The sequence below is a fragment of the Calidris pugnax genome, unplaced genomic scaffold (genome assembly GCF_001431845.1).
Source record: "Calidris pugnax isolate Ruff unplaced genomic scaffold, ASM143184v1 scaffold127, whole genome shotgun sequence".
In the NCBI taxonomy this organism is placed as follows: Eukaryota; Metazoa; Chordata; class Aves; order Charadriiformes; family Scolopacidae; genus Calidris; species Calidris pugnax.
Genome location: NW_015090883.1, coordinates 2,794,764 through 2,815,405, shown reverse-complemented (window position 1 = coordinate 2,815,405; position 20,642 = coordinate 2,794,764). Strand labels below are relative to the sequence as shown.

The window sequence follows — 20,642 nt, the reverse complement described above, 5'->3', positions numbered from 1 at the left end:
TTGAAAGGAAAACACAATATTACCTGATTTCCAACACCTTAATTTAATAAAGGCTTTGGCTTTGCTTTGAATCAAGGGAATTTATATTTCTGATCATTATTCTAATGTAGTAACATCTACTGCCAGTTTGCTTTAAAACACCACATCTCTGTCCTGATGAAAAAGTCTTCACTTGCATAGAGTTACAGGAAACTACCAGTCCCAAAGAGCAAATCATAAGATTTCAAGGATGCATTTGAAAATCCTTTTGTTGCTCAAGTTAGTACCAAAAAGAGAATGAAACTGAATTTTAACACATTTCTAGGACCTATTAAGAATTACACTTCATCCCTAAACTAACATGAGGAATGTGTAAATTGTTTCAGATTAGGTACAAACAGTTTATATTTTTTTATTTAACAAAACACTGATAGAACCACCACTTCAATACAGAACCCAGCCGTCTTCAACTACACCAAGTTTGTCGTAGCTTCCAAAATAATACACCAAAGAGAACTATTATTTTCCAGATACTGAAAAATCTAGGTGATAGCCAAATACTATGTTTAGTCACTTCTATTCAAATAATAAATACCAGCTAAAGTTTCAGTGCAAATTCACTTTAGAATTCATGTTCAGAATCAGTCTAGCTCAGCAACAAGACTTTCTAATGTAAATGTGTTTTTACAGAAATGAAAAACAATAGATCACAAAGCAACTGACCTAAAAGTCTTTCATCAGATTATTAAATTGTAAACACCAATCTACAAAACACAAACAGTCTGCTTGTATATTTTAAAGAATCCTAGTTTTCATACCCATGAACAAAATGTAATCTTATACTGTTCCCTGGAGCTCGCTCTCGTCGCTTAGAAGCTGCACTTTTTCTTTTTTCTTTGCATTGCTCTTTAAGTTGAGGTAGATCTTCTTTGTAAACCTTTAAGTAAGAGCACAATATAAATTATAATTAATTATAAATTAATTGTAAATTAAACAATTGATAAGAAAAAAAAAAAAAAAAAAAGAGAGAACGGAACAGTGACAGAAGAAGGTGCTGCACTGGGCTGAGGGAGAACAAACCACAGGAATGCTCCAGCTGGTCCACAAAAAAAAATAATCAGGTAGATTACCAGACCTTTATTTACTCAGGGCAAAAAAACTTCACTGACATGAGACACAGATCTCCTTTTCCCTTTAAAACTGTGGGATCCCAGCCACGAGGCAGCACTGGTTTTATATGGCTGATGTGCTGACAGCAGCATTCCAACACATGGAAACAATTTAGGAAGCAATGAGAATTTATTTCTTCGCAATTCAAGAACAATTAATAAAGCTAAAACCTGAAGGAAAGCACTTCCTAGAACATTGCCATTCTCTGCAAATACACCAATACACTTTTTCCAATGTGTTATTATAGAGCAACATGAACACACGGAGCACACACATTTAAAAAAGATCAGTAATTTAGGACAGAAACCCTAAGTGATCTCCTCTGTACGGTCACTATAGTGGTAATATATGTACAATTTATAAAAGCAATTAGATAACATGCTTGAAAGAGTTAATAATGTATTTTTTTTTAATTTTTGTACCATACCTAACTCGAAGCACAGTGAAAGAGCCATCCTTCATTCCAAGAGCGAGATGGATTCCATCAGTACTGACTGCAGCACAGCGAATGGGTTCCTCCATATTGCACCGGGCGATCAGAGCATGGTCTATTAAACTCCAAATTCTAAAATAAAGTAACAATTACAAATGTAAGGAGCGGTTTGTAGCTGTGCCACAGACAGCATGAAGCCTAAAATTTCTGCAGAATGCTGGACACTGTAGTGACCAAATTTAAAATAATCTTCCACAAGGAAAATCTAATACAAAAGTGTGAATTCTGTATATAGCAAAGAATATTCTCATATTTAAAATAGGAAGAAAATATCTAATGAGGAAATGCAGACGCAGATTAATTTCATTTGACTTTCTGAATATTAAAAAAAAAGGACAACATATAACAATATATACTTTTAGACTACTCTGTGAAAATTCCACTAATTTGTTAATCATTTTAGCCAAGAATATTAAAGAACAATGAAAGACTTTGCTCAGTAAACATCCTTTCCTATAAACAAGTCACTAGTCATAACTCCTTACACGTAACTAGATAATATTATAATACTTAAGTTTTTACTACAAGATACATCAGAAAATCTATCATTTACAAGATACACCTGGAATTCTAGAACATTATTCAATATTCATAATTCAATTATTGTTTTGTTTAAGCATGTTACACTTGAGATACTTCACAGAAATGCAAACACATTTCACTTCTAAGAGAGAAGAGAAAACGTGTAAAAAAAAAAAAAAAAAAAGAAAAACTTGTAAAAGGGAATAATTTACATTGTTTTTGCAGAATACAGATTCTATTTACTATACACGTATTAAGTTTGATGAAACTCCCAAACTAAATGTTAATTCACAGCATGTGAAAAAGTGAATATGGTAACAGTAAAACCTGTAAGTTTTTATTATAATATTTTTCATTGTAACCCATGAGTGCCTAACATAATCCCTGACAAGGAATCACAGGATTTCGGGTCACACCAACCCATGCAGCACCACAGGCTTGGTGGAGAGTGGCTGGAGAGCTGGCTGGCAGAAATGGATATGGTTTAGTGATGGTTTTTTTCACTGTTAGGTTGATGGTTGGACTCGATCTTAAAGGCCCCTTCCAACCAAGGCAATTCTATGACACTTGTGTGTGAGTGCTTAACGTTAGGCTAAATGAAATTTGTTCAAATTATGTACATTTCATTTTTGTGAAATATAGATTTCCACTATATTTTACGATTGGAGAGCAATAATTTCAAATGTAACTTAACTGGTTCAGAAGCACTTCAATGCCACATTCTAATACCTTTAAAACGCATACATTTCAACTAGGTTATTTACAAAATAAGCTGTTTGTATAAAACTGCATGCAGTTACACAAACGAGATTTAACCTGACTGATCGATCATCGCTTCCAGTCATTGCTAGGGGTTTTGTAGGATGGACAGCCAAAGCCCACAGCTCTCCTTCACAGTGCCCCTGCATTATCAGGAAAGGCTTATTACGCTCATGCACCACAATTTCAAAAATTTCACTATCTTGTGTCCCGACGAGTATATGGTCTCCTCTCCAGCAAACACTTCTTACAGACAGACCTGTAGAAGAGATTGTTACTGAGATACAACCTCAGAATTTGTATAACAAAGGTAACACAGCATGTGATAAAACATAAACATAAGAAAACACCAAGAATTATCCATATACCTTCTCTTTCCTGCATTTACCCCTTTTATCTATTCCATATAACACATACTGCCCTTGGAACATTAACTTTTCAAGCTTAGTATTACAAGAATTCTAAAATAAAATGTGAGCCTTATTTTAATAAAGGACATAGTTAATTCTTGTATTACAAGATCTCTGACAGAAAAAGGTTAATACTGACATTTGTGTCTAAAATTACATTTATTATCTTTAAATTTCAACTAAGGTAGCAGACAATCTAAATTACAATTTGGTTAATACTGACATTTGTGTCTAAAATTACACATTTATTATCTTTAAATTTCAGACAATCTAAATTACAATTTTTGATCAAATCATGGACCTTAGTACTAGCTGCTAGATGAACCTGAATTATATGTGACAGAAGCATCAGTAGAACATGCATTATATGTTAAGACAGTCAAAGAGCCCAATTCTCTCCAGCTTGTTTCTGAGATGCTCCCCCTAAAGCAAATCTTTGTAACATCTTAAGAGTATCTGGAATTATTTTTCCCACTAAACAGTAAGTTTCCAGGCTTGCCGCAGCAGTGAGCACCCACGAGCTGTACTTGTTTGTAGATAAGGTTGGGAATAATAAAATGGAAGTTAGGATAGTTGTACACTGAGAAGCCAGTCGTTTTCCTGAATCACTACAGCAGCAATACCTAGAACACTCACAAAACTTGCTATAGGCTGCGAGAAGTAAATAAAAACTCTAACTGAAGTCATAGGTATATGTAAGTAACATTCTAAGTACTACAGAACTCTAGATTGCTTCCAAGTGTTTTTTATGAAAATGTGAATAACTAGCAAATGCAATTTCTGTATTCAGCTGCTCTACAATGTAGATCTCACTGTCTCTTCTACGTTCTCTTAAAGCATTACTGTTCCTTGATAAAAACTGCTGGGCTATAGAAAAGATGTTCATTTTATTAAATCTCTACACCTACAACTTCATAGCATGCCTTACAGTAACTTGGAAGGACTACATGACCTTCATACTAGTAGCCATAATCAAATTCTTTTTCTAGCAAATAGTACACAGTAACAAATATGAAACAAGCTTTTTGGCCTTTTGATTTCTTCTTCTTGTTCAAAACACTGGTAAATTTCCTATTTTATTGGTATATCAAAAGTGACAAACTTTTTACCTTTATATCCCTGGTCTGTTTCCCTGAGATCAATCACAGTAATTGGTTTAAAATTTAAGTCCCACAAGCGAACACAGCCATCCCTGCCACCAGTAGCAAACCCCTCTTCACATGCATTCATGCTGAAAATTCCTGCCTAAAGAGAGAAGAAAGTTAATTTTAACAATATATACAGTTTAGAGGTACCAATATGTAAAGTGGAACCCTTGTCCATGCTGGTATTGATTGTCTCCCAACCTGTCACGGTCTTGAGAACGGCATAAACATACACAACTAATACAAGCTTTAAATACAAAAGTCGGAAATGGAAACAAACTCAAAAGGAGCAGAATTCACATTCAGTGACAAGCAGTAAGATAAGAGAATTGCTGCAATACTGCTTTCTTCCTGATGATGAATGCGGTGATGCTGCTTCTGGTTCCTAGAAAGAGTTCAGTGTCATCTTGTCATCTCCTCTTGCCTTGGGGCCAGGTCCAGCTCTCTCAAATGTCAGCAGGAAGGTTTCCACGGATCTCCATTAGGCACGGTTCAGGGCCCTTGTTGCTATTACTCAGCTTCTACACAACCAGGCCAAAAACATCTGGGATTTGTTTTACATTTTAAGCCAAGGAAGATTGATTTGAAAGTTGTTTAGAAGCAAAACATAAGAAAAACAGCGAGCACTTTACATCATTTAAAAATAAGCTATAAGCTATAAAATAAACTATAAGCTCTTATTTTAAAGGTGACATCAGAAAAAAATCCCTAATATATTTTAACTCACTTGATATAACATACTCGTTTTCTTCAGGAAAATGGAGAGGCAAGTATGATATATCTACTATTAAAATAAATACAATGTATCCTCACATCCACTACATTAGATGCAAACATGACACATTGTCTAAGTAACACACACGCTATTTTTTATTTTTTTTTTAAAGTACCTACACAACTCACTGGTCTTATTTTCAGAAGTAACTCATGCATTTCAGTAAGCAAAGTTACTGAATCTTTGGCTAGTTAAGTCTATGAGAAGTTTTAAAAAAATTGTTCTATATTTACTGAAAATATTTAATATTCAGCTATGACAAATGAAAATAGGAGAGTATAAAAAATGAGGAAGGGAAAATCTGTCTCTAACTCCTGCCCAAAAGAAGATAAAACAGCCAATAACAGACACAGACCTGTAATATTATTCTGAAATTTCAGTTTTGTAAAGAAGTAAATACAAAGTTCCAATAGTTTCTTTGGTTGGGGGTCTGGATTTTACAGTAATGAAGCAGAAAAGTGAAAGCAATTTGCAAAGGGAAGACTGGCTTTTGGGAGAAAATAAAACTTAACAGAACAAATTAGCACTCAGGATGGTGGTTTGCGAAAATTCCCAGGTACTATTCTCTCCTACCAAGCTGTTTTTTCTTCTTAAATTATAACTAAGGAAAATATCATAATGGTCTGATCATAATGAGATACGGACTGTGGTTGCTTCTCTAGCATCAGGTAATAGGGATAGAATTTTTCAAGTTGAAAAAAAAAATCTCAGCTTTCACAAAAAAAATGCATATTGTTACTAGAATGTCAAATGACAATCAAAACTGAAAGACTAAGGTGGCAGAACTCAAATCTTTTGATGGGTCAGGTCCATCCTGAGGATAGAGACTTTTCAGACAAGCCATATTTTCAGGAGTAGAACATGCCTAAATACAAATGGAGTGGAATTTTTAAGTCATAAGCAGATTAGGAGGCTAACTCCCATTATCTCTAACGTCCTGAAAATCCTCTTTCTGTTTCTTTGGGAGCCTAGAGATTTTTGAAAACAAAACCCAAACTGTATTTGTTTCTCTGTGTGCGTCTGTCTGTTTTACTACATTAACCTTTTAGTGTCATTGAGCAAATAAAAGGCTAGAGGAATTTTGGTTCATTTTGTACCATATACTGAATTCTGCCCAAGTTCTGGCATATTTAAATCTTTTAAAGCTCTATTTGGAATGCAACCTTGATAACAGAATTATTTTCTTTTCTCTAATTAACTCCTTCCAAAATCCATGATTTAATTAGTCAGTATTAAAAAAAGAATCAGACATTTGGTGATGTGGGAAGCTGGCTGAATGGTATGAAGATAAGACCAAGTGGATCCAGGATTAATCTGTTTTCCATTTCACTGAATATCCTTATCGAGAAAAGGACATACTGGTTGTCAAGGAGATTTGGCAGATGTGCTTGCTCAATCTCTTGAAATGCAATAGGACATTCTCGTGTCAGTCTATGTGCCACTGGAATAGAATAATTAGATGAAAACTAGAAAAAAGGTGCATTATTAATAGGGACTGTGACTCTAAGTACCTAATAGAAGAAGCTGAGCTTAGCTACTCTTCATTTAATTGTCAGGTGCACACTTAATGGAGAAAAGACAAATTCTTTACTCTGGTAGCTTGGCCAGTCATAATTCTTCCATTTCCTTTTAGAAATTGTCAAGATTGTTAATGCAAATCAACTTTGGATTTGCCTTTTTTTTTTTTTTTTTTTTTTTTTTTTTTTTTTTTTTTCTTTCACCCTAAAAATTTAATTGTCAGGTGCACACTTAATGGAGAAAAGACAAATTCTTTACTCTGGTAGCTTGGCCAGTCATAATTCTTCCATTTCCTTTTAGAAATTGTCAAGATTTTTAATGCAAATCAACTTTGGATTTTCCTTTTTTTTTTTTTTTTTTATTTCTTTGATTCTGTTTATCCTTCAGCCTGAAATTGCCATTAGCATAATTTGATTCTTGATGGTCAACAGTAACGAGAGGTGAACAACTGCACTGACTTTGTTTGATCCAACACAATAATGTGAGCAACAAAGACTGATTGTCCTTCTGAATCAAAATAAAAGGTGTAGATGAAAGTTTTCCACCTTAAAAATTATGGCCTGACATACAGGCTGCATTCTTCTATTACAAATTTGTCATTACACTTCCTAATGAATGGGAAAATTGTGGAAATCTCAAGTTGATCAGCAGGTTTCTCAGAATGCAGAATATTTCCTACTTTTTCCAATACAACCAGCTGATATCACATCTGTGTTCCCTCAAATTTGAAAAAAAGAGTTGAATGAACAAAGAAATAAATGCTCAGATCTAACAGAAATGATAGTTCAAAGCTGAAGTACAAAAAGAACTTGAAAAAGACAGTCTTTACTATGTAAATATTTTGCTACTGCTTGTATCTAAGAAGTTTCCAATAGTGAGGTAGTCTCAGGTCTTCTGTTGCTGCTAGATCTATCTTGCCTCTAACGGAAAAAAAATCAAGTGTTAATTGATCTAAATACAATTATTTATATAAAATCCACCACACTAACTCTGACTATGCAATTTCTAGAACACATGACTGCAGTTAGCTATAATTAGGACCAAGCTTGAAAGATCATATGGGAACTTCAGAAGCAACTGACTACTACTGGGCAATATGGAGAACAGAGACATTACAGCAGCTCAACAAGAACTCCGGTCATTTAAGGTTGGTGTCAGTAAGTTTACAGTGGAAAGCCACTGCTGTGAAATTTAATCTTCCTCTCTATCAAGTCACCCATAAAACAGTTAGAAAATGGGCATATCACTATTAAAAAATAAAATAGCTGTCCATACACCTCTCCTTGGCTGAACTAAGTGGACAGTCACCTTTCAAATCCATGACTACTCTAAGCAGTAGGAGAAAAATACTGCAGGACTTAATGTGTTGGTATATGATACAGGCTTAAACCCGTTCATTTAAGTTCATGATATTGCTTCCATCTATATTTAATTAGGATTCAGCCAAGTGACATAGACGTGCAATAGTTTTAACCGAGTGCCTGTTATTTAACCTCAAGCCTGTTATTTAACCTCAGTTTCTGACATCAATCCACACAACTTTAATGTGCACCTCTGAAAGACTATCTCAAAATAAATTATTCAGCTGCTGAGAAAGCATCTTATGTACATTTCTGAGACAAGGCAAAGGCATAGCACACAACAATCTTTAAAACATACAATGTTTTTAAATAAGCATACTATTTTGTTTTAATACCTCAGTAACATCTTGTATAATGTATGTCCATAGTCATGGCCTACCTTGAATTTAGAACATGTAAGATGATAAAATAAATAGAAGAATCTATAGTCTGTTCTTTGCACTGGTACAAAAATGAGACATCTAATAAAAGTAGTTGTTTTTTAGTCAAGGTATATATTAACTTTCCAGAATCAGACGCACTTTCTACAAATACGATTCTGAAGTACTACCAGTGTCAACAAACTTACATACGCTTTCATGTTGCTTTGTTTTTCTTCTCCTTATTAAAACTTTAATTTTTATCATTATTATTGTTTAGGAGAGATCAGCAAAACTAGAATTTGAGTTTCCCATTGCCATCCAGTGTGCCCTGCACGTGAACTCTGTGCTTTTGATCTTGACCCCTGCTCATTTCCATCTTTTCCTACTTCTACATTAAGTGAAGTCTCCAATCTTCTTCCAACTAATTCTCCCGTCATCCCAACCTATTTGTTTCATCTTTTTGTTTCTACTCCAACTTGGATAAGAATCTGCCAGAAACTCTTGTTTCCTCTGTGTACAGTTCTTAGTGCTGCTGTGACCCAAGACAGACCACCTGTCTTAGCTGTGAATTCCTATTTGGCTTGTTAGTGTTAAAGTTGCTATCTGCTTCCTCGATTATTTATAATGGGACAGCATGGTTTATTTTTCACACTGAATTACTATTAAAATAAGAAATGTCTTTTCAGCTAGCGTAACTGTAACGAAGACAGTCAACCTTTGAAAAGAACCCATTTTCTATATTAATGCAGACCACTGCCAGCTGGATGGACTGTATCCCCACATCACTAAAATGCTTTAGAAAATGTTTTCCTGCATCTTAGACATCGACTGTTGAGGTTGCAAGAAAAAAACCACATTGTTTATGCAAATAAGGAGACCTGTTTTCCTTGAATAAATGTTCCATTTAATTCCAGCCAATTGAGGACTACTGATGCGGGATGATGAAGAGGCAGGCAGGGAGGACAATTCCAATACCAGCACACAGAATGGGAATTTGTATCCATCCCCTACACACTGTGCTTTTAACAACGTACGCACATCACAAATGTTATCATTTAAACTTGCATTTTCTTTTAAAAGAATGGATGAGAACGACATGATTTATAAAATTGAGTATAAAATAACTGTAAAATACCACAGTAATAGTTTAGTATGTCTGAAGAGGCATTCTTATTCCAAGCTGTTATTTTTTGTTCTTAGAATAGTCTGACAATATTATCCTTTAAGGTAATATTTTATTTAAAAAAAAAAAAAGTTTCATTTGGTTGGAAAGTAAGCTTCCAAAAGAGATTTTATTGGTTCTTTTTTTCTCTCTGAAATTGGTGAGATTTGTAGTGACTCTAATCTCTCATGAAAATGAATTCCAAAGCCATGGACTAGTGCCCCAACTTAATTTGTACTTGCAAAGTACAATTGCATTGAGCCTAAAGGACAGAGCCAAAAATAGAAGGCTAAACGAGACCTACTCCAAGGTCACCTGAGCTCCGTCCACTGACACTACCGAAGATAAGGAGCACAGCACCTCAAATTTGATCTTGTGGTCAACAAAGAACTGACACAGCACATAAGGTAATGGAGCAAGAAGGTCTCATCGTCCCACGTTTATCAGTTGGGTCATTTCACACGGAAACAGCTGAAAAGCACCGCATTATCCTAAGCAATAAGCTGTTACAATTTTAAATACTCCACGTAACAAAGATGGGAATATATAGGACAGGGGTCTCCTACAGCACCAAACAGGATGAGAGAGTATTTTCCTGATCAGTTTTGGACAGGAAACTAAGTGCACTCTTTCCTCTGGGAATCCAGGTCTGCATATGCAATATAAGCATTTTAAAAAATTCATTTCAGTAACTTAAACATCAAAAAGTAAATGTCTATGTCACCTTAAGAGAATATAAAATACAACAGAACACTACGGAACACTAAATACGAACACTAAAACCAGATATGAAGGTATAGAGTAAGAATCAGGGAATATTTGAGGACTAAAATATCCCCTCATACTTCCTGGTTTATCATTTGGGCCTTCTTGAATACAGTTAATATTTCTGTAGATGCATATAGGAGGATATGCATCTGTGTGTATATATATTTCATTTTTTTAGTATACATACATTGATATGTATATAAAGAAATCTCAAATGCAAAATTTAGTCTAGGGTGTGTTTCCCACACTTATGTTATTCATACCTTTATTTTTGTTTATAATCAGATACACTGTCATCATAGATCTGTCTGAATAAGCAGTCTAATCGCTTTGGGATTACTAGCTAATACAACAAGGTGCAAATACAACAAGGTGCAATCGTCCTGAATGTACATTTCTAAACCATCAGTAAACCAAGAGTCTCCTTACTGCAGACTGATAGCAACCTCTCCCACATACATATTATTCATTTGTCCCCTCTGTGATACCTGATCAAATCATAGAGTGATTTTAATACTTCAGTTACAGATCATCCCATCCAGTCCAATTCTGCCAGTTAAAACAAACACATTCCTATAAGCAAGCATAATTAACTATTACTGATTTTTACCTAGAATTTTGAAGCTGCAATACAGTAACTCATATGCTTGTATTTCCACACTGCTTTAAATTGCTATTACAGGAACTTCAAATATTATCTAGAAAGTACAATGATTTCCAAAACAAAAATCAAACTTCAATCAGCAAATAATATAGCTTCATAAAGTCAACTTAACAGTTTCACACCTCACAGGTTAAAACAACCAGAAATTGATTGGCTTTGTTTTTAAAGTGATACTTGGACAAGTTAGAAGTTGAATCTTGCATTGTATCACCATATATGACTTACTACCATGAGAGGAAATGAGGACTTTCATCCACAAATTAGACTGCAAACCACTAAGTGTTTTATTGTTGCCTGCTTTAAACACAAAACCACATGCTTTCAAAGATATGAAAAATATGATGAAAATTTACGTAGCAAAAATATAATTACTTCACAGTTGCATTAAACATTTTGAATAAAAGAAAATCTTACCAAGCACTTTTGAAAAATTTTATTAATCTTTCACTGGTATGTCTTGACTTTTCAAAGCTTTATATGGCTCTATAAAGCTGAACGAATACAGTAAGAGAGCAACATAGGACAAGGATGAGTGATTGAGTCAAGCCACAATGACTAAACACGTGTTTACCAACAAGCTTGGGCTTACATTACAGTTTATAGAATCAATGGACTCCAGAGAGCTCTCAGACACCACCAGCCAGGAGGACTCAATTCATGGCATGACAGAAGAGCTGATGTTGGGGGAAAACACTGGAGAGGAGCTAGTCCATGTTTTGAGTATCCCCAGACAGAGATGTGGATGGAGACTCCACAGCCTCCCTAGGGACCTGGTTTCTTTGTTTCAACATCAATTGTCTAAATAGAGGAATCCAGACCTTCTGAGGTGCTTTTGGATTAATCAGACATCCACAAAAGAAATTCAGATAAAGCAGATCCATATTCTTTGGGGCAAGCAGCTACACACTCAACTCCAGTATATAAAATGTCACTGCATATACGCACACATGAGTAACTGAACAGAGTAATACATGTCTGCTTAAGGGTAAACTTAAAACACAGTAGTCAATAGAGCCTGGAACAAGTGCCCCATCAATGATAATGGGAGACATTAGACAAATAGACACCTAAATGTATTTCTCAATCTAGTGTTCACTTTCTACCATAACAGAGATATTAAGCAACAGAAAGGAGAGAAAAAATAATATTCAAATTAGAGATACTGAGTCTCTATCACTAAAATTATTTAGGAACACAGACCAGACGATCTTGCACTGCCCTTTCCAGCTCTCCAGAAATCTATTTAACATTTTATATCACTTCAAAGACATATACTTACAGCATGTGCTCCCTGTATTGTCCGTACAAGGTTGATTCCTTTCCATACATATATATCTCCATTCAGGGCACCAGAATACGTCACTTCATCCCTTGCACAGGCTAGGCACAATATAGTTTGGAGATCACCAGTTTTGCCAAAAACACCACGTTTTGGTGTCAATGAATTGCCACACAAGCTCCAGAACTGCAACATAAAGTGATTTATAAAGATGGATACTTCACTAATACCCTATAATTTAGTATATACATCTGAAAGAGAAGTACCTTACTTCCAAAAAATATCACCCTTTATACCCTTTTCCATGCTTTCTCCAGTTGGTTAACAACTTTTTATATTATTAACCAACTTTATCTTTCCATAAAATCAGCACAGCAGACTAGTTGGGAAAGAGTTTCAGGGTATGGGTATTAAATCAAACTGAAATTCTTTTAAATTGTAATTTGTGAGTCAGTTGTTTTTCCATCAGTTTTGAAAAGCGGTTCATAACAGAATTATCTGATCTTTCTTTGATGTAAAACCTCCACTTTGTAAATGCTGCATTTGTACTTTATTTGTATTTCACAGCAAGTCTCTCTGTTACCAGTAATCTATTCAAAATTCTGAGCTGAGACTTCAATTAATACAAGATAACATAAGCAGTTACAATGAACAGATTTTTGTACCAGCAATACTGTAATTAAGAAATAACCATATACTGAATAGACAAATCCCTGTATCTCAACCAGTATTTCTTTAACCAAAGTACACAGGTCATCAATTATGCTGATGCTTGAGAAGTAATTGCACAATCACTGCATCAATCAAACACCCAGCTCCAATATGAAAGTAGGTAACATATCTAAGAAAAGTAATTCCTCAATATTAGCTCACTTGGAATTATCAACATAACTTGATTAAATAGTATTACACTTTGCATAAGGTATCATGTGAGGGGAAAAATTACAATAGTATTACAAATTTAAAAGTAATTACTGATATCTGAAAGAAGGGGTGATTTAAGAAGAATACAAACGAACAAAAATTTCTTGCCTGATCCAAATGCCAATAAATCTCTCAGATTCAGGCTTTTAGTTAGTGTTTTCTCAAAGGAAATACCAATTATTTTTAAAATACTATTGCTATTTAAAAAATGCTTTACAGAGCCTTAAAAGTTGCTCAAATAAACTTTTTCTTATCTAAATAGATACGTTTTGACATCATAAAGCCACCTTAAATATACTAAATCACTGCTGGGAAATATTAGCTCACTAGTGGCAAAATGGTCCTTTCAAATCTTGAAGTAGAAAAAAAGATCATTACTAATCAAGCTCATGCAATCTGTTATTGATATACTAAACACTGCCAAATCAAAGACATATGCAATCTAGCAAACATATTGAGTATTTTTTCCAATAAACCATTAATTCATATTAATCTAAAAGTTCATTGTATAAAAAGCAACACATTTTTTCCCACCATAGGATCCTACACATAGGAGTAAAAAGAACTTTCAAGCTGCCATCTACTGCTGTGATGTGGTAACACAGAAGGCAGCGCCCAGGAGAAGGCAGTGACTTTAGGAAACATAACTGATGGCAGTAAAGCATCAGTAACAGTGCTGACAGTTAAACCTGGCAGAGAAGCTGTTTCTGCATGGCCATTGGGACGTGGACCAAACAAAGCAATGTTTCAGAGAAACACCCTGCATGGAAAACACATGAACTGTCCCTGTTATGAAGCCTTTAACAGGTGCAGAGTGTTAAAAATGACAAAGATAGGAGTAACAGCAGGGAAAAAAATAATTAAAAGGAAAAGAAAAATTTTCTGCTGTATCCCCATACTTTCTCCAGCTGTTGAGAAATGGTTTTTCAATTCATTTCACCTTTGCATTGTAAAAATTCATTAGTTGTTCAAGAATCAGAAACTTGAGTACCTGGACTCACCTTAAACACGTGTATCCTGTCTTATGCTACTTGGGATTTCAGACAGCATGTTTTAGACAACCTAAATTTTAAATTGTATTACAATCATTACACTGACAACTGTTTCATTCCTTCCACATTTCTTCTGTCAGGGCATGAACTCTTTCGAGGAGAAATGGTCTCTTTTCCACTACATATATCTTGTAAAATGACTAGTGTAGTCAGGTGTGATCCATGACTGCAGTTCGTAAGAAGTAACATTATTCTTACAAATGACCTTTCAAATTATTATTACATATTCTTTTTAGATTCCATTTTTATATATTTTACAAACTACTACAGCTTAAATATCTTATGAATTAACTTTTTATTTCCTTACCTTGATGTGTTTTACACCACAGCTGACAAGCTTGTTTGGCTGATACAAATCCCAAGAAATATCAAATATCTGCATTTAAAAAAAGAAAAAAAGGGATATCAGCAGAGATGGCCTTTGTTGCACGTTAAACCAGTAAATACTTGTAGTAAACTAACAGGCAGTCTGAAATGCCTGAAATGGAACTATTGGAATTAATTTTTTATCCCCTCATTCAACAATGAAATTGCAATGTATAGCTCATTAGTTCTGTTCGGGTTTTTTTCCCCAGAGTAATTACAACACATAATAAAAAAACATAAAGGTTCATTAACAGAGAAAAATCTAACAGATTATTTGCATTTTGATTTCCCATATAGGGATTAGGGTCTACGAATTGCATTAATTTTGCACTTCCCCTACATGTTTACAGTCTCAACAAACCATACATAAACAGTGAATTACATATTTTATTTTGGAAGTAAATGTACATATCTTAAATATCTTCACAGATCTTAATACATATCCAAGCTTTATGCAAATTCAGTTTCTAAAACATAAAATGTTTTTTGTTCAGACATAGGTCTAGTATATATATACAGGCATGGTTTAAGAAACTAAAATCAAATTGATACTCAAATTCTTTAGTTATACTTACTCTGTCTGTATGACCAGGAGCCATTGATAACAATTTTCCTTTTCTCCAGTCCCACACACAAACGGTGTTTTTCGAATCCAAACCAACTGAGACCAAACGCTAAAAATGTCAGAATTAAAAAAATAAATGAAAATAACTCAATATATAAATGAAAGTTAGAGACATCATTCTGAATGATAACAATTAATAACGCATTTGAGTTAGAAGCAATAGCTACGTTTCAATATAGAAGAAAACTAAAGATACAACATCTTTTGGCAAAGTTTCCACAGATGCATCTCTTCAGTTATGACATCATGATCATAAAGAAGCAAGATCTTCTTGGATAACAACTTATTTCTGATTTATAAAGTTTTATATATATAATTATATATAGCACATATGGCAAGCAGCAGTCAGGAGAAATTTGCAAAAAAAAAATAATGTCACTGAAATTAATGAATCTACATGTGTTTAATTACATGTAACTTGCAGAATTTAAGTGTCTATTTTACCAGTTGAGGAGATACAAAGAAAAAATATTTTCGTCCTTCTTGGAAACACAGTCAAAACAGTTAAAAACTTTTAGAGTCTTTTTCTTGATTCTTGAAAACATGCAAGAATAACTATTCCTTTCTGAATCCTTTCTCAAACCAGAATCCAACAAAACCCTGAACGTACAAATTTCACGAAGCCTTTCCCCACCATTGGACACCTTTAAGATTCGTCTGGACAGGGTGCTGGGCCACCTTCTCTAGCCCCTACTTTTGCCAAGAAGGGTCGGACCAGATGATCCTTGAGGTCCCTTCCAACCTGCTATTCTATGATCTAATATTCAGAAAGAGTCTGAAGACAGTTAAACTAGAAAAGCAAGAAGGACAAAAAGATTGTTCCAAGAAAATATAGAAAAATAAAAGTTTGAGATCTTCCTATGCTCTGTAGCCTGTCTTGTATTCAACTGTGAAGATACTTTGCATGGATTTCATTGACCATCAATAGTCCATGCATACTGTATCTGTTAACCAGTCAAAATGTTATTTTTTCTACAGTCTTTCTGTTGAGAGACTAACAGTATTAAAGATTGGGTAAAAAGAAACTGACTGATTTTAGGCTTTGTTTTTAAAGAGAGTTAAGTCTTTTCGCTCAGTTTATGCATGAATTGTGACATTTTAATTTTGATAAATAAACACTTTGCAAATCTTTAAGACAAAGTTTTTTCACTGTTCAGCAGTTAATATCTACATACATTAAAGACAAATTTAGTTTCAATTTCTATGTAGATTATCAAAGTGAGTTTATAAACACAAAAGCAAACCCCAAGTTTAAGTAAACTTTTTCCCAAAGATAGAAACACATTCCAAATAACATCCTTTCTTTTCTGTCTGAAAAGCTCCAAGACAATGAGAAGAAAAAGAAAAAAAGTTAAACACAGTTGCTATCCATGCTCTCTCTTTATTAATGCCAAATTCATTTTTTCAGATACTGCAAAGTCCAACCCTTCTATTCTACCTTTGAACACATTCTCAGAAGGAACGTCAGTTTCAGTTCCAGCTACACTTCCAAGCAGTTCAATTCCAGTCCTACTGCAGAAAGAGAGGTGTAAATGCAGACTAGTTTTACAATTACTGCACACCCATCACAAAAACTTTGGGTGGATGCCTTTCCAGACAAAAGCCAATACAGTGTCTTCTCAAACATGAAGATTAAATGATGTTCTCAATTCTCCTAAGAACTAGAAAAATCTTGTTACGAACCAGCACGCCACCTCCCCAGTGGAGTAAAGCTACCAATTCACTGCTCAAAGTTTTAAAGTAACAAAATTATAACCCAATAAAACCTTTTTCTTGATTCTTAGATCCAGGATACATGAGTCTGAACAATCAAAATGTGGAAAGCACCAATGCAGGCAAGATGCATGACAGAGAAGGGGATAATGCCTGAAGACATTGGGAGTCCAAGAAGAGTAACACAATGGGATTGCCATCACTTTGTGCACAAAGGGGAGGTTCACCTCCCTGCAGAGGGGAGGTCCACTATCTCCAACTATTTGGTGTAACCCTCAGCTGTGACCCACAGACCACAAGTACCTTCCCTACCACCTCATCTTCATCCAAAACTCTTTTGTAGTTATACTTTTCTTGCTGAATATGAGTATTTGTCACTTACTACTAACGCCAACTTTTTTTTCCTCAACTTGAGAATAAGCAGATAAAACCTGAGTCAACACCCTTCCTTAAAAAAAGAAAAAGCTAGATAACAAAATTTCTGACGGATAAAAAAATTTGTGTTTGAAAAAAGAATATTAATATTACATACCTGACCATCTAAATCAAAAGCCAAGCAAGCTATACCATGTGTGTGAACATCTTTCAGAACAGACACAGTTTGCACAGTGTATGAGTCCCACACGCAGATGTACGGTTCTTTTCCAACTTGACCTGTTGCCACCAACACACGTTCAGGATGCAAAGCAAGGCTGCCAAAGAAAAAGATATAAAATATTTCTGTATGAAACTTTTACATTTGCCTACTTGGTTGCAGTAATATTTTCCCATTGATAGATATTAACAAGTCATTTTGTATCACAGATTCCACAATAGCTGTAAAATTCCCTTAACACAGTACATGCCACCACCTTTCTTGAATTTGAACCATCTAGCCTTCTCCAATAAACTAATTACAGAATAGTCATAAATCATCTGTTTCAAAATACAGTTTATTAAAGTAGGTCAGATTTTCATGCACTAAAAAAAAAAAAAATACCTATTTTCTCTTTCTTCCTATTTCCTAACTTTTAAAAAACACAAAGGATGGACAATCAAAGTTAGTGTTTAGCCATCTTCACATCTATCATCAATGGAGAGAGATACGCATCTCCAGAGGTGCTTCATTCCATATACTATTTGACATCCTTTTTATGAGAGGAGTGAATAGCCTTCTGAAGCTATCTCCCACCTGATCGTACAGCAAGCCAAAGCATGACTAGCTTAGACTAGATGTTATGACTAGACTTCAGATGACTAAACTGAAGTGAGATGAAAATTATCTTAAATGTCTTAATTTTTTATATAGAACAATTGAGAACACTTGATTTAGAATAATTAGTAACTTTTCACATTTCTAACACTGCAGAGAATTTTCTTGTAGTTCATAGTTCAGAGTCTTTCAAAGTCCACAGCTGTTTTGTCCAATCTGGACCCAAACTAGAAAGCATGCAGTCAGCAAGATAGTTTTTTGGTTTGTTTATGCAAACAAGCTGCAAGAGAGGACACAAGATCTGAGAATTCATACTTCATAATACAGAAAAGTAAGAACATATTCTAACAGAAACCCAAACAAGCTACTTGATGACATTCTACACAGACTAGGTACAGCAGTCCAAAATGATGTGAGAAATATCACATGTGAGTCAGGAAGACAAAATTTGAAAAGTTGGCTATTTAATCTGGCTAAAAAATTTCCTCCCCTAACTAATGATAGAGTAATGACCTTGAGAGACTGGTGGATAGAACCACTAACAACATGTACCAAATGTATTTATCTTCTTAACATCACTTGGAAAGGAGAAAGGTTGAGCATTTTGCAATGGTAAGATGATCTTACATCTAAACACAGATTTTGATAAATGAAGTTCAAAGGTTGGAGAGAAGGGAAGTCTATAAACACAGAAGAAATAGCCAGGAAAAAGCTAATTAGGAATGACCAGGAGAAAAAAAAAGACCTAACTCAAAAGATGTATACGTTTTCTATAGAGAAAAAGAGCACAAGAAAACCAGTTGTTGCTTAACATTTCATGAAGTCACGCTACACTATGCAATACACTTTCATATTATTTTCTATTTTAATATAGCATTTTAGTTGGTTGATATTGCTTGACAAATTTCAGAAGCACAATTCTGAGAGGAACCTTTAACTCCACAATTTCTTCAAAAGGTAAAAAGCCTTTGGACCTCTCAACTTTTCTATGAGAATTCCTCTTTCTTTGCTGCTCCGTGTTATCCTCAGTACTGGGATCAAGCACTCAACATTTCCCCACTCTGCTTCTCTTCAATTCCACAGTCATTTCTCTGGTTCTTCCCTTCGTTCTTTATTTGACAGAGCAACTTCATAATTAAAAAAAAACAAACAACCAAACAATGCAGAAAGGAGCTGGCAGGCAAAACTTATCACATTTCACTTCAGTTCTGCCACCTAATCCTGCCCAACACCTGCACATCTCCCAGAGCACACACAGGCAGATGGCATACGCGTGGGGAAAAAAGGAAAAGCATCTGGAGGGGGAGAAAATGCTGCATTGAAAATGATCTAATTTTTACAATGACACCACAGAGAGGGAGAGATAAGACCACATGGACAATAAAGAAATTCAAGAAGAGAAGGGACGTGAAAAGAATAAGCAAGAGAAAAAAAAAAAAAAAAAAGACAGAGGCTGAAACTAAGAGAAAAAATAAAACCCAGGAAACACAGCAGCACAAGGCATCAGAGGTGGAAGGGACAATGGTAAAGGCACCACCAAGGACCACTGTCCGCTACCAAGGAACACATAGCTCTAAACCAAGTGTGCCAACTAACTCCACTCGAAGCCTATCAGGCGACTATAGAAAAGTTTCCCCTCTTTATAGTTAATAAATGGCAAATAATAGCTAATAGCAATATCATAGTATTAGTTCTTTCTATGTCATGATATAAAATACTGACTTAAACTGAGCTCAAATTCTGCCTTGATATAAAATAATCCAGCACAAAGTAAGACCCAAAGCCTATATTTTAATCAGAACAGACAGCATTGTAGAATTACCAATGTCCTTCTTCTACCACTTCGGTCTCTATAGTAAATTGCTAAAAACCTCTTTAGACAGTCATTGAAAGTAGAAGAAAAGAAATATACAATAAAAACAGCAAGCCTTTTTTTTTAAATGCCAATAGATGCCCAGAGATTTCAGGGAAACTGAACAGCAGAGCTGTTGGCAGTGGCAGAAGAAATACCTGAAAACACCTTCCCTCACCACTTCTTCCAGACCAAGGAGCAAAGGACAGGCTAAAGTACTACTTGAGAGTATTTCATCTCACTGGCTGCCAGGGCAGATGGAAGAGTGCAGCATGGAAAGAGTCAAGGGACTGCTATTTCTATTACCAACACTAAGACAAGGAACTGCCACACTTATTTACATGATTTTCATATCAACTGTGAATGATAAGAAGATGGTTTTCCTTAATATTCAAGTCTTGGCTATTATTACAACCACGCAGAATTCCACATCTGAAATGTTGAGTTCTGATCAAAACTCAAGGATTAGATTCCAGTTTTAAGCAATATGGAGACCCTTTTCAGTTCTTTCACTGGACGACAAGTGATTAAGCGATCCTTACAGGCATAGC

The 20,642-nt window shown here is 34.8% G+C and overlaps 1 protein-coding gene across 1 annotated transcript in view; it reads right to left on the bottom strand.

Moving 5' to 3' along the window:
• EML5 (echinoderm microtubule associated protein like 5) overlaps nucleotides 1–20,642 on the bottom strand; it is a 96,565-nt gene that overhangs the window by 58,373 nt on the left and 17,550 nt on the right. The window contains exons 2-9 of the mRNA XM_014947010.1: nucleotides 17,580–17,739; nucleotides 15,285–15,383; nucleotides 14,651–14,719; nucleotides 12,368–12,553; nucleotides 4,443–4,578; nucleotides 2,981–3,182; nucleotides 1,582–1,714; nucleotides 798–916 (exon numbers count right to left, since the gene is read on the bottom strand). Coding sequence (XP_014802496.1) covers nucleotides 798–916; nucleotides 1,582–1,714; nucleotides 2,981–3,182; nucleotides 4,443–4,578; nucleotides 12,368–12,553; nucleotides 14,651–14,719; nucleotides 15,285–15,383; nucleotides 17,580–17,739 — 1,104 coding nt within the window. The remainder of the gene's footprint in view (nucleotides 1–797; nucleotides 917–1,581; nucleotides 1,715–2,980; nucleotides 3,183–4,442; nucleotides 4,579–12,367; nucleotides 12,554–14,650; nucleotides 14,720–15,284; nucleotides 15,384–17,579; nucleotides 17,740–20,642) is intronic.